This window comes from Pseudonaja textilis, chromosome 4, assembly GCF_049901715.1.
Source record: "Pseudonaja textilis isolate UNSWEBS1 chromosome 4, rPseTex1.2, whole genome shotgun sequence".
Taxonomy (NCBI): domain Eukaryota; kingdom Metazoa; phylum Chordata; class Lepidosauria; order Squamata; family Elapidae; genus Pseudonaja; species Pseudonaja textilis.
This window is the reverse complement of record NC_141993.1, coordinates 54,295,962-54,311,027: the sequence shown is the minus strand read 5'-3', so window position 1 is coordinate 54,311,027 and position 15,066 is coordinate 54,295,962. Positions and strand designations below refer to the sequence as shown.

General features: G+C 39.2%; 1 protein-coding gene across 1 annotated transcript; it reads right to left on the bottom strand.

Annotated features, from left to right (window-relative positions):
- Positions 1 to 93: 93 nt before the first annotated feature.
- Positions 94 to 7,713, bottom strand: LOC113436782 (endothelial protein C receptor-like). Its single transcript, XM_026701390.2, has 4 exons — positions 7,344 to 7,713; positions 5,182 to 5,433; positions 2,043 to 2,312; positions 94 to 1,361 (listed from the first exon to the last, which is right to left on the bottom strand). The coding sequence occupies exons 1-4, from the start codon at positions 7,402 to 7,404 to the stop codon at positions 1,249 to 1,251; spliced, it is 696 nt and encodes a 231-aa protein (XP_026557175.1). The 5' UTR covers positions 7,405 to 7,713; the 3' UTR covers positions 94 to 1,248.
- Positions 7,714 to 15,066: the final 7,353 nt, after the last annotated feature.

The window sequence follows — 15,066 nt, the reverse complement described above, 5'->3', positions numbered from 1 at the left end:
ATTGGAATAACTTCATAAAACACATCCAGCCAATTCTGCCATTCTTCTATTTTAAGAATTATACTAAGTTCTACAAATGAAAGGAAACTTAAGGACAGGTAAAATACTTTTTTTTAATTTAAGTATATGATGTCAGCTCATAACTGAAAGCCCCAGGTCTAAATTCTGGTGAACAGCTAATAAGATCCTTAATTAACTGAGCAATTGTGGAGGATCTTTAGAGCACTTAGAAGTGATGAACAGGAAACAGTTTCACAATTGTTGGCTGCCTGCTCAGTGTTATGAGGATAAAATGCATGGAGTTATTATCTCATGTTTTCTTGGTAAGCACTGTAATCCTAGGCGTCCAGAAAAAACAGTGGAATCCTAATTTCTAGTAAAATTCTGAAGACATTCTGTAAAAATATCTTGAGAGAAGCATTATTTCTAGCTTGACCCAATTTAATGTAAAACATATAGTTGCTAATTCTGAATGCTCTTAAAGGTCCAAGGCTTATAAGATTTCTCACATCACTGGATTTAACATCATAGATTGTCTTTGGAACTACAGGCATGGAGGGACGTATAGAAAGACCCACCCAAAATCAACTGAAGTGTATCATACCACCAGTGTACTTCCTTTGTTAAAACTCTAATGTGATCTGATCAGGGATGCCTAAAATTTTTCATACAACTATAATTGTATCAGGATCCTTTAAAGATGAACATAGAAAGACATTCAGGCATTCTAGATTTTTATACTGTATTTGCCTGATGGGTAAAGGAATAAAAGAACATGCAAATCTCATTGTTAAATACCTCCCCAAAATGAGGTATAGTACAGTACAAATTAAAACTTTGCTGACAGAACATAATAAAATACAACATGGTCACAATAAAAAAACAGCACAATATGAAAATAAACAGGTATACACAGCATGATTTTAAAAAATCTAGTGTTTTCCTACACAGAAACGACTGAACTGGCTCTCAGCCTGATAAAATACAATGCCAAACGAAAACAGGCATATTGGGTTGAGTTGGATTGAAACTGACTACTCAAAGTGATGAATGAACTCTGGTGAGGTGGGAACTTTAGTCTGGGCCTCCTAGTCCAAAACCACCTACACCAGATAGATGATACAAGATGCCTATATTTCTCATAGTGGCAGTTGTTTCCCCATATATGAGTCCTGCATGTTTTTCTTCCAATCGGCTCCATTGAGAAACCAAGAAAGCTGATGGTTCAGTTGTGTGTTAGTGCTTCTGCTATCTCTTCCCACCTGTACACAAGAACAGGCAAACAGCTAATCCCATTAGAGCAAGAGCACCGATAGTGATGCCTATCACCAACGGAGTGTGTGAAGGTCCTTCTCGTTGCCCTGCAAAAGAAAATAGAAGATTTAGGCCTGCTTTTAGGCTGGTGTTTTTTGTTTGTTTTTGGAGGGGCGGGTTTGTGGATGATGATGGAGTGGGAGAGGATGGGAACAAAACGTTAAAATGACTGCCAACGCAGCTGTCATTTCAAATACTATCTCAATAGGAAGTCTTGCAGGAAGAAAATGCTAAAAGGAAGCGTCTAGTGAATATTTACTGTACAGACATAGATTTTCTTCCCCAAGCTAGAACTGTAGACAAGCAGGCAACCACACATGCAATGTTTATTTGGTACAACAGTTTGCACTAGGTGGTGGGATCACAGACCCTGTTCTGCCTGTCCTCACATCAGCTTATGAAATACTCCCTTTTTACCCACCCATAGTCCTTAATTTGGGGTAAAGTCGGGGCGACTGGCTGGAACTCATTATTTACTGGCTGGATGCCCTTCCTGATGATCAGGTATTTTATTTTCCTGTTTCATTACACATTTCTAAGATTTTTACTTTCTATTAAGGAAAAGTAAAATACTGCAGAATTTTGCTTTCCAGTGTTATTGAGATGACAGTGCTACTTTTATTGCATATCCTTTTCTCTTAGAATAAGAAAAACTGACTGAGCCAGGATAATTTGTCAGAATATCTGTCTAGCCAAGAGCTTCTCTGTAGCTCAATTGTCTCACCTACCAGTACTGGCTTCTTTGTTGTTAGTATACATCCTTACAAAGTTGACACATGTTTCCTGTAGGAAGAGCTGTAGATCGGTAGTTGTCTGTTGGAATTGATTCAGCTTCTTAACGGTATAATTGGCCACCAAAGTGTTAGACAAAGCTTCCCAGTTATTACTCTTTGTGTGAAATTTCAGGAAATCACTTCCATTCAGCAAAATCTTGTAGAAGCTTCTGGTGCTATTTTCAGACACTTCGCACCCCTTTGTGCAATATATGGATATGGGATCTGCAATCAAAATGTCCATTAGAAAAATATATACTAAATATTTATTTGAACATCACACACAAAGTAATGCAGCATAATAGAACAAAAGAAGGACTCAAACAGGCTTACAAATATTATACAACACATATGGTTCCAATTGGTTGCTTTGTCTTCAATAGAATCTATATATTTTTAATTTTTTTTTAAGTGAAAATTACCAATTTCCAAAAAACTAAAATCTCCAGTCAGAAGTGGTATTTGCTGGTTCTCCGAACCAGAGATGGTATTCAGCAGGTTCTGACCAGTTCTGGAGAACCTGTAGTGGAAATTTTGAGTAGTTCGGAGAACCGGCAAATGACTGGCCCCACCCCCATCTATTCTCTGCCTCCTGAGTCCCAGCTGATTGGCTGGGTCTTCTTTTGTTGCCCTGCACAGGAGAATGGAGCTGGAAAGCAGGTTAGTGGGGTGGGGAGGGGATGGGGATTTTTCAGTAACCTTCCCCTGCCACACCCACCAAACCACGGCCACAGAACTGGTAGTAAAAAAAATTGAATCTGCTCCAAACTACTCAAAATTTCTGCTACTGGTTCTCAGAACTGGTCAGAACCTGCTGAATAACACCTCTGGGTTGGGGGAGAGTTACAAAAGTGGCTTCCAATCTCTATTAGATAGTGTAACTCCTTATTTTTGCTGCCAGTGCTATGAATCATGGAGTTGGAAGAAACTTTATAAATTATTTAGTCCATCCCCTTCCTTACTGCGGCATCTATTAGACCAGGGGTCGCCAACCTTTTGGACTTCAGGGACCACCAAACTCATAATTTTAAATCCCGGGGACCACTAATATGAATTTTGACTGGTGGTGGCTTGCTGATGTTGGTGGGAGGGAGGGAGGGAGAGAGAGAGAGATCTGATCTAACCTCTCTCTCTCTCTCTCTCTCTCTCTCTCTCTCTCTCTCTCTCTCACACACACACACACACACACACACACACACACACAAACACACACAGAGGCAGGGGTGGGATTCAAATTTCTTAACTGGTTCTGTGGGCATGGCCTAATTTGTGGGTGTGGCTTGGTGGTCATGTGACTGGCTGGGCATGGCTTGTATGTAAATATTACAAATATTGATGTAAATATTGATTTTTTTTATTAAAAAAGAGCAATTTTTACCCAAAATCGGGCAAAGCAGGCAGGTAGATTGAGTTGCTAACAGAACCACAGATTCACTCAGAGATCTATCTTTCTGCCATTGGTTACCTGAGTCTTCACTGAATAATAGAAGGTTCACTCCTAAGGAAGATCTAAAGATTAGCTAGAAAGCAAGAAGTCCGATGATGTCCAGCTTTCTAGCTAATCTAAATCTGGCACGGCAGAACAGCAGATGGTCGGGAGGGGGGGGGGGTAAAGGGAAAAATAGCAACTTAGCAAGCAAGTTTGCCAGGTAAGGAGTGAGTGGGCTGGGAGGGTTCCCGCGGTCCATGTGGATGGCGCAGCCTTATGTTCCTGTGCAGCCTGGATTAATTGCTTGGGAGGGGGTGCTCTGGGGGTGACATTTCTCTGCAGACCACCAAAATTTTCTCATGGACCACCAGTGGGCCGCAGACCATCTGTTGGAGACCACTGTATTAGACCACCTCTGACAGATGACTATCCAACTTTTATTTGGCCTTCAGCAAAGGAGAATTGCAGCAACTTGTTCCTCTGGCTGACAGTTCAGAAAAATCAGGATTTCTAGCCTAAACTTCTCCCTTGCAGTTTTAACTCACTGGGACTGATCCTGCCCTCTAGAACATTAGAGAATACATCCATTTGTATCTGATAATCCTTCAGTTTTTTTAAAGACTATCATATCTTCCTTCGGTCCTTCTGTAGGCCAAGCATACTTGAATCTTTTAATCATTCTTTATATGGCTTGGCTTCCAGACTCTTTACCGTCTTGGAAATCATTCCTGAACCGGCTTCAATTTGTTACAGCTCTCTTTGACCTTTAAAGCCCCAAAGTATTCAAAGATCTTGACCATAGCCTGGATCTTTTTTATGTGGACTACTGCCAACCAATATCCACCATATTGTACTTGGGTCTTTTCTTTTTCCTACCCAGATGTAGAATATTATGTTCTATTAAAGTGTCCTCTCAGTTCCCACGTCAATAATAAAAAGTTGAACATTATAGGCACATGGAGAGATCTCTTTGACTCTACACTACTGGTTTCCCTCAAGCTGACATGCACCCATAACTAGTACTCTCCAAAGTTCACCTAACTATAGTATGGGCTGGGCCCTATTTTACCATTTTATGGCGAATACATTGAGAAACTGTCAGAGTCTTTAATGAGTTCCAAATTAGCATGGCCGCAGCATTCCCCTCATCTTAACATAGTAACTAACAAAGAAACAACATTAGCCTGTCATGCTTTGGTTGCAACTAACCCATATTAGTTCCTATTAGACACAGCACAGCTATCTAATGATCACAAACATATTGTTTATCAATTCCATATCTCTGATGAAATAATTCCATTTATTTTCACTCTTAATAGGAAACAACCCCTTCCAGGTGTTAATTTGAAAATGTGAACAATTCAGCTTTAGCAGAAAGAAGGGGTGCAATGGGTTGAATGATAATACAAAATAGCATCACTTATAAGGTTGGAATTTTTCAATTCTTTCATTATTTTTTGTTGCTGGGAAGTAAAGCTTTGCTTTTGAAATTGCTTTTAGAAATTACATGGCATACATTTCCCAACTCAAAATAGTGAAAGTGATAATAGCCATTTTTTCATCAGTCATGTTGGTGCTCAGCAATACAATTTTTCTTGGAAAAAAGTCTGTTGCCTTAATATGTATTCCAACTATTGCCACCTTAAAATCTCCTTGATTACTCACAAGATATGATCTTTTCCTTGGAGAGTACCATAACCATTCCCTGGAAACTCTCTAGGTATTTTTGCAGTTTGCTTTCTGTCTGTTCCCAGAGGTTGGGTGCTTCTAATGGTAACAGTTGGCTCACGTTCACATGTTCAGTATGACCCTCCAAGCTATGGGTCAGAATCCCATCTAGGGTGGCATTGCCTACAAATTTTGCAGAGTTGCCTTTTGAAAAGTTGGCAGTCAATGTCATGATGAAGGTATGAGTTCCTGAGAATTAAAAAAAAAAAGGAGATAATCAACCCAGCAGAGGCAATAGTTTAAGTCCCTTCTTCCCAGTCCACTGCTTCTGATGGCAGGAGTTTGCTCAAATCTCATCTTCCCTCCCCTTCAAAAGGGGAAGGAGATCAGCTTGGCTGATCTTTTTATCTCACTCTTTTCTCTCCCTTTGTTCAAACATATCCTGTAACCTTAACTGAAAAAAGCAGAGGGTTTAGTACAGGAAGTATTGCACATTCAGGAAGGAGGGGTTGCCTGCCTAATTTCCCCTTTGAAAAGACGTTTTTCATAGCACTGACTGTGGCACTGGATGATTGCCAAGGCACTATATGATCCAGACTGCCAGGCACCATTATTTATGGTGGCCTCAATATTCTTCCTCTGGTGCAAGAAATGTGGCTAAAGGGGAGTTTTCGTTTGGCATCTATCACTTCTGAGATGATCCGCCGTCCACCAGTGTCAGTTATGGCCAAATCATTTTCCTGATTTCCTGTCAAGTTCTCTAATTTACCTTATTTTTAATTTATTATTACTTGACCAATGTGTGTGGAGATACTTTTTGATGACCGGAGCTATGCTTAATATTCTGAGGAAATCAAAGTACCATGGTAAGCAATGTAATAATGCAATTGTGTCAAGATGGTTTTTTTCCTTGATTTGGGGACTATATTTTTTTATATTTAAAAACAATGTGAAACTGATTTACACCATGGATTTTTATTTATTCTGTGCCTTAAAATATGTAAGATTGAGTGTGAAGATAGGAAAAAGACAAGCAATTGGCTCACCATATATCTGGGAGAAGATAACTTGTTTTTGCAAGGCATGTTGCCAATAATAAAATAGTAGATAGGTCCACTACTGAGTCACTACTCCTAAAAAACTGGGGATGAATTTGAAATGCATGGATGTATATGGGGCACACCTGCACATGAGAAGTAACTCCAAGCTTAATAAGAGAAGCTCCTAGAAGTTCTTCAGGCTCCATTAAAACTGGATGCCAGCTCTTCTCTCATGGAATCTTTTCTTATTTTAAAACATGATTACTCTTTAGAACATGGTAACAATTCCACAATATCCAACCCTGAGGAATCTTTTTAGTTAATCATTTACACAAATTTGTCCTGACTACTCTGAAAGGAATAGTCCTAAATTCATTCTATGCACAAGGTTGAAAACTACTACTAATCTGTTGCAATTAACAGTTCTATATGTATCACCATCAATCTTAGGATTTTATCTTTAAATAGACATTTACATGATTGTAATGTGGTTGTTTCAGTCTAGCGCTAATTTGGAGTGGGAGTTAAAACAGATTCTTTGTAAATTTCAGGATGTCATTAATACGTTTTTACTGACTTGGATACAACATGAAACAAATACACAGATAAAGTTTCAATCCAATCACTTTACTTCTGCACACATGTACTTAGAAGTCACTTCCACAGATTTCAGTAGGATATATTCCCCAGCAAATGATATTTAGGATTACTGAATTAGTTACTATAAATATTTTGAAAAGCCAACATAAATAAAAACTTATTTATTTTCTACCTAAACAATAGTAGGATTAGCCCTAGGCAAATAATTTTAAGGACTATTCTGTAACTCGGTACTACAGATGATCCACCATCAGGTATGTGAATTTGATCTGTGAAAATAAACAGTATGACTAAGAAAGAGATAGATCCATGGATAAGCCTGTTAATCTTTTGCAGCCAAAATCACAATGTTAAAAACTAATGCATTTATTCCACCACTTTTCAAAACTCACATTTATAGAGTGGTTAGCCAGCTTTATATTCACCCTTCCTGCTCCTTGTTCAGAAATCTAATCAAATCACACAGAATACTCACTACTTCCAGTTTTAAATCTAGCCAACATGATTTTCCAGACTTACCTTCACCATATGCCCAGTGATAGAGAACCCAAGACTGGAGAAGAATTTGCAGAAGAAACATTCCCAGTCAGGAGTCACTTATTTGCAAAGCCAGGAATACCTCAGTGTTGTTAGTGAAGCAAGGTCTCTGGAAAAGAAACTTCCAAGTCTTTTATATGTCAAGCCAATATGTGTTGGTATCCTTGGGGACTACAAGCACCACTAGAAATCAGGGAGTTTCATTTGCCAGGACTGGGCTGGAAGTGAGAGGGTACGGCTGGCTGGATAAAGGCGGGTGGAGCATGTTTTCATCTTCCTATTTCCTCATGTCCAGCAAAGGAACTTTTTTCATTGCCAGATCCGCCTCCTCCTGCTTCTCCCACAGCTGTGCAGGCTGTAGCTTGGAAATGGCTTTAAAATGCCAAGCATGACTCTGTTTTTGCCAAGTATAGTATTTGGAATAGGGACTGAGAGACAAGGCAAACAAAACATGAGAAAAAGATCCAATCAAAGTATCAGCAAAAATAATATTCACAAAGGACAGAAAGAATGCGTCTGCAGACAGTATAACTTGGATCATAGTGCCATTTCAAATTTCAAGTTTTGAGATTAGATATATAAACATATTTTATTGCAGACTACCCAAAAGTAGATATTCCAAAACTGCAGCCTTGAAGAGAAATACACTCAATGTCTTGAGTTCAATATCTAACTGAGAAAAATACAACCCAGAAACAAATCTAATACTGTAACAGACACAATTACTATATCCTCATCCATTCATTTCTGCCTTTATATGCTCTATATACATAGTATGTCAATAGTTTGCCTAGCCACATGGGCTGAGACTGCTATTGTGAAGACAGCCAGTATGAAACACAGGTAGTCTTTGACTTATGATCACAACTGTTACTAAGTGACAGAATTGTTAAGTGAATTCTTGTCACTTGTTCTTAAGTGAATAATTGTAGTTAAGTTAGTAACATGGTTGTTAAGTGAATCTGGCTTTTCCATTGATTTTGCTTGTCTGAAGATCGCAAAAGGTGATCATATGACCTTGGGACATCGAACTGTCATAAATATGAGTTAGTTGCCAAGCATCTGAACTTTAAAGCTTCTGCTTAAATGGTCATAAGTGTGAAAAATGGTCATAAGTCACTTTTTTCAGGGCCTTTGTAACTTTGAATGGTTACTAAATGAACTGTTGTAAGTTGATGACAACCTGTAGTGCTTAGGGTACTGGATCAAAGTGAAGGAGGCCATGTTTAAGAACCATTAAGCCATAAACTACATGACAACAAACTCCAGTAAGAGGATCACAAAATGGGAGCTTAGTCAAAAAGACACTATATGACTTAGTTTTGTAAGTGGGTTTGGTTAAAATCATGACTGTCCCAAAGTCACCCTATAAGCTTTCATGGCTAACTCTGGTCTAAAATAATGGGAGCGCCCTAATAAAATCTAATCTCTTAAGCTTGATTTTATCCTGGTTCTCTTTATATGATTTTTGTTTGTTTGTTTCTTTTTAATCCCCTTTTATTATTTTTAAATAAATCAAATAAATAAATAACATTTTAAAATAAATATCTAACACTCCTTCTTTCTGTTTTCCTCACAACAACTTCTGTGAGGTCAGTTGGGCTGAGAGAAAGTGACTGGCCTAAAGTCACCTAGCTGGAATATATAATATTAATGGAATAGCAGATTTAAGCAATACATGGTTGCCACTGGCGATATATATTTAAGTGCGAAACAGAATTATTACTACATCACCAAGAATTACTAAATGCAGTGAAATGCTATAGCTCTTACACGTGGGACTATTTGTAAGCAGCAGAGGTGCTTCATCATGCCCGTTCTCTCACTTCTTTGCAGAAAACGGAACTGTGGCCTTAAAAGTCCTGCACTGTGGGAAAATTGGAATGAAACATTGCACCAAACCCCAAAACCATAACATTGTAATCATGGGCAGAAGAAAAACAGATCATGTTACATTTCACAAAAGTTAGACATGCTTTGAATTTTAAGTTGCTTTTGTCTATGGAGAAAACTGCAAACAATCCCATATTTATAACATTCATATGCAGCCGACTTCTGAGTGGCATGAAGTTTTAGCAGTTCTTTGCAGTATTTATCCAGTTTCAACAGAAAAAAAAAAGAAAGAAATAGCATATTCTAGAAGAGAGAAAGAAGCTGAGAACTCAGAACATAATCCTGCTCCCATCCAAATTCCTAGGAGAATGTATGGTGCCACAGAATTCCTGCAATGAGCATTATTGACTCTGAGCCTCCTCTTCAAGCCCAAGTTAACCCAGAGACGGAAACTGTATAAAACTAAAAAAAACCTTTTGCTTCATACGTAAAACAAAAAAATTCCAGAAGTTCTACTGAACTATTCTGAATGGGTCACAGTTTGCGAGGAAATAAAATCTGGAATGTTTTTGTTGTATCTGATTTCAATCAAAAAGCCGTGGAAATAATTTTACATGGAAAAAAGACAAGGCTGGTCTATGGCTCTGAACTTCTGCCCTTCTTTTCTCTGCAACTTCCAGTGAAATCCTTCCACCAGCCCTCCCATCCTGCTGACCTTCTTAGCACTAGTCCTCTTTCTCCCCTCTGCAGACCACAATCAGGCTGCTGCCAATGTCCCAACCAGAAACTTGCAGTTCAAAGTCCAAACTGCTTTATACATCTCTGTTCCAGGCTGATTTCTTACTTATTTGCATCATCATTCTATTGTCTATTCACCGCAGGATGAAGGCCTGTTCCTCATTTTTCCAACCAATATGGTCCTGAACTTTCTTTTGCCAATTAGACCTGCAATACTTGCTGATGCCATTGATCCATCTTGTTTTAGGTCTCTTTTGTGGATGCTTTTTATCAAGTAAAATCCATTCTATGACTGCCTTAGTCCAGCTGCCATCAGTTCTTCTTTGCTATGTGACCGCCGGCCCATTTCCATTTCAATTCTTTTTACTCTCTTGATGGTATCATATACTTTTGTTTGTTTTCTTATTCATGTACAGGTCTTTCTATCTTGTCCTGTAATGCTGAGCAATCTTTCTATGGCTGTTTGTACCACGCATAGCTTATGTATTGATTATGAGGTTAGTGTCCACACTGGCATACTGTATGTTAGAACAGGTAGCACACAATGATGAAACACCTCCCCTTATGCCTGAAAAGTTTTTGATCAACTTATTTGTATACATATGTACTTCTCACACAACTTCTCCCTGACTTTTCATGAGTTAAAAATGGGTTATCCCTCCTACCAGTATAATTGCTATGCACTTATGAAATGCACATCTCTATAACATTAACTTTCAACTGTCTTTTCTTGGTGCCTGCATTCACATTATTTTAGCCTAACATTTTGTATAAACCAACTGTGAATCCAGTCACAAATCTCACTTAAATCATTAATAGTTAAGCTAACCAAGGACATATTCCTGAAAATATAACCTGAAAATGGCATTATCTTAAAACATGCATGTTGATAGTTCAAGAGTAACATTTATTGATTGGGATTGGATTTAATGGAATCACCTTGACCATTCACAAGATCATTATGTTTTTGGTAAGTGAGATCATTGAGTAAATATAGGTCAGATAGGAGAGTCCCAGAAAACAATGAAATGACAAAAATGCTGACAACAGTCATCATGATGTCTATTCACTGTATAGTCAAGATATCTAAGAAAGATTATATAAAGAATTAGCTGAGCATTACAACATTGTACTTTCTTTTCTGAAAAAAAAAACATCTCTTGTACTCTAATCCAGGGTTTTTTATCCTTAATGAAATTTCTGGCTGTTACTCTGAAAATGGCTGCCCCATACACGCCCGCCCCATGGACGCTGCTCTACGCCGATGATGTGTTCCTGGCCAACCTGTGCAAGGCTGAACTAGAGCACCGAGTCCAACAGTGGCACGACCGCCTCGAGCAGTTCGGGCTCCGGCTGAACCTAAAGAAGTCCGAATACCTGACCACTGACAATGAAATGACAGGCTCCATCCACGTGAACGGGCAGGAGCTACCGCGCACCTCCACCTTCAAGTACCTGGGAACTACTCTTGGGGAAGAAGGCCTACTACAAACTGAGGTGGCAGCCAGGATCAATGCAGCGTGGGGCAAATGGAAGTCCGTCACGGGCGTCCTCTGTGACAAGAAGATGCCGATGCGCCTGAAGGCGAAAATCTATAACTCTGTGGTGCGCCCGTGGCCATATACGGCGCAGAGTGCTGGCCGACGACCAAAGAAGTCGAAAGCAGACTCCAGATAATGGAGATGCGAATGCTCCGATGGTCGGTAGGCCTCACCCTACTCGATCGCGTCAGGAACGAAGAAGTGCGCAGACGGTTCAACGTCGTGCCCATCCCCACGGTCATGAGGCAGTCCCGGCTACGATGGTTCGGCCACGTGAGCCGCGCCAAGGAAGAATCCATCATCAAATCTGTAATGAAGGTGACTGTCGGAGGAGCGAGACCACGTGGTAGACCTAAACAACGCTGGATGGACACGATCAAGGCCGATCTAGAGATCGCGAAGGCAGACCCGACACACGTGGCAGACAGAGAGGTGTGGAAGCAGTACTCAAGGACATTAGCGGACCTCGCCCGAGCGCGAGACAAACGCTGAAGAAAAAGAAGAAGAAGAAGAAGACTCTGAAAATGGCTGAATGAAGAAAGCAGAAAAACTGGGGCCAACTAAGTAATTCAGGTCCATGTAAACAGCAACAAATGAGAAAACAAAAGGCAGCATAATTAAACATGAGTGGTAGTAACACAATCAACAATCTTCTTGACCTTCCACTCATAGGTGGATGTGGTTTATATATCACATGAGTACAGTCGTTTTCCACTAATGTTAGCCTCTTTTGACCTATCCATATAAATATTTTTCAACAGCATTGCCTTCCTCAATTCCTTCTTTTATACAATTTTATACAATTATTACATATGAAAAATACTTCTACCATCAACTCTTAGAAGAAGAGCCACAAAGATACCAACTGGCCTGCCAGCTTCTTTATAAGACTTTGGTATAAAATCTAAATCATCTGCTTCCTGGTTGTAAAAGGATCAACTGTCCTTGAGGTTGCTCACTCAGTAGCAGCAGCCATATCTGGAGAGGGGAATTGCAAAAAACAGGCAAGATAGTGGATGAAAATCCCATCCCTTGTGTACATGCATTGGCGCCATTTGCATGTACAAAGACAAGGAGACTAAACAATCCTGCTGCAGTCAGTAACTTACCTATTTTTATTGTCCTAAGGCTGCTTTTGCTACCAGGTTCTCTTCATGTACAAATATTTGGGAAGAGATAGGACTCTAACAGGGACAGAACTGCCACATATTACTGATCTTATTTAATTATGGTATGCTGTTACAAGACAATCGGGGAGAGAGAGAACAGGTCACAGGTTTTGAGGTAATAATTTGCAGGGAGATATATGATGAGCAACTGCAATCTAGCTATTACAAGGAGTGTAGGGAAGATCAGTAGCTAACCTCTCTTCCTTTCAGACTACAATCTTATTAATGGCATGTCAGTCATGGAAGACCCTTTAGTTTAAAGATCCAACTTTTTTAATGCTAAATCAGTTTCTGACAATGGATCTATCCAAGATTTAATCCTGGACAAAACATTGATTTGGCATTTATCATAAATTCCTGGATAAGAGTAGAGGAAAAATATTTCTCCCGTTTCTGTGGATGAATTACTGTATAAAGCAGTAGGCTACCTTGGAGGATGGTGAGGTATGTGGCTGTAGTGTAAGGGTCATATGGAATAAGAGAGTATGAAAGCTGCCATGATGTTATTATGCTTGATCCTGGTAGTTAGCAGGTGTGAGTTGTTTTGATAAAAGTAAGTTGGTAAGGTCAAGGATGCAGTTATGAGGAAGGAGTGAAATAATGTTTAGGCAAGAAGGCCATAATTTAGGAAAGATGATTTTAAAAAAACAAGAGGCTATCATGATGGGAGTTTGAGGAATGTATTTATATTGTCAAAGATTTTTAGAAGTCTGATATCAGCATAAGGAATGTGCTAACTTCTACTTATCGTGTACTATATATATGCAATATATCTTGTTTTACTTTATTGTCCTTCCATCAGGAATAGCATTTTTTTTAGACTATAAGAAAAAAAACTTTTGGGCAGTGTTGAGCTTCAGAATTTAATGACTGTGGTATAAGCAATTATCCCTTGATGCTTTGCTGGCAACTATGGTTAGTATCCTGAGAGGCAAGGTGAGCAGGGTCTAACTGAGCTCCTGTCTTTAAAACCAGGTGACCTAAGTGTGTAGGGTAAAACAGTGGTGGGATTGAAATAATTTAACAACCGGTTTCTGCCCTAATGATTTCTTCCAACAAGAAGTTCACCAAACTGCTCAGAAACTTAACAACCAGTTCTCCCGAAGTGGTGCGAACTGACTGAATCCCACCACTGGGCTAAATACCAATCAAAAGTCAAAAATACTGTTGAAGCTGACTGTTTTGTAGCATACAGAAATAGCCTAATATTGATATCATTTCTAAATACACTCTTCCCTCCAGTGGATTTCAAGCACTATTTTGGTTTACCAAGGAACTGAGGGTGTTGCTGGAGAGCTTTAGCAGAAGTGGAAAATGTAGCAGTAGATATTGTGAAGAGGGCATAAACCCCAAGGACAAGGACTGCATAGTTTCCCCCAAAGTAAATCAGATTCTAATTCTGTCTTCATTGTGTTTGCACAAGACTGACTCACATGTTTTTCCTTATTGTGAGTCCTTCAAGATAATGAAGGAAAAGAGCCAAAACAGAAAAGATTCAGCATAAACAATTTTCACTGGGTTTTTTGTTTGTTTTTTTATAGACAAGGTTAATGAATACTTTTTCAGACTCCAAAGGTCACTGAAGGTCTCATCATTCTAAATAACTTTAAATGGTTAACAGGCAACTTCCAAAAATTTCACACTGTCAACATCTTCACTGATGAACTGCTTATCTTTATTCCAGTCTCTTTCCTCATCACTTACTGCTAGCTCTGAGCCTAGTGGTTTGTGTAAGCAGTTAGGATATTTGACATCAATGTCCATCATGCTTCACTTGCTCACATTATCATCCATTTTGATGCCTATTTTCTAATGTGCAGCTATCTCTTTGAGGCTCTTTGCAGGCCCTTACCATTTACTAAGTTCTTTTTCTCAAAGTCAAATATAACTGTGAGGGATTTGGTATGTGGGTTATCACTTCTTTGACTATTGAATTTTATTGCATTAAGGTCATTGTTCCTTATCAGTTCAACTATATATTTATTAAATTCTGGATAGTAGTCAAAAGCAGATCTAGCATTGTAGAGCGTATCAACCTAGATCACAATAAACACTACAATAAACAACCCTGGCACAACAAACAGCAAACTCACTTGTGTATATGATGTGAGTAGATCAGAGTAGGACAAGAAATGTATTGGGTAATGTTAAGAAGAAAATTTGAAAGCAACTTAAGAGAGGTGTACAATAGCAAGCATTTGAGGGCCATTCTTGGAAGAACTTGAGATTCCATGTCTTCTCCATCGCACCTACATTATTCCATTTAGGGAGCAAATCCCAGTAGGAGCCTGCTGATAACTACCACCAACCAATTTCTCTAGTTGCAGCTCAGAACAAAACAACACCTGGTGCAGACAAACTGACAGATTACATTTCCACCACTGCGCCTGCGCTGGCCAGGTAGCCCCTCCCCCGGGACGAAGT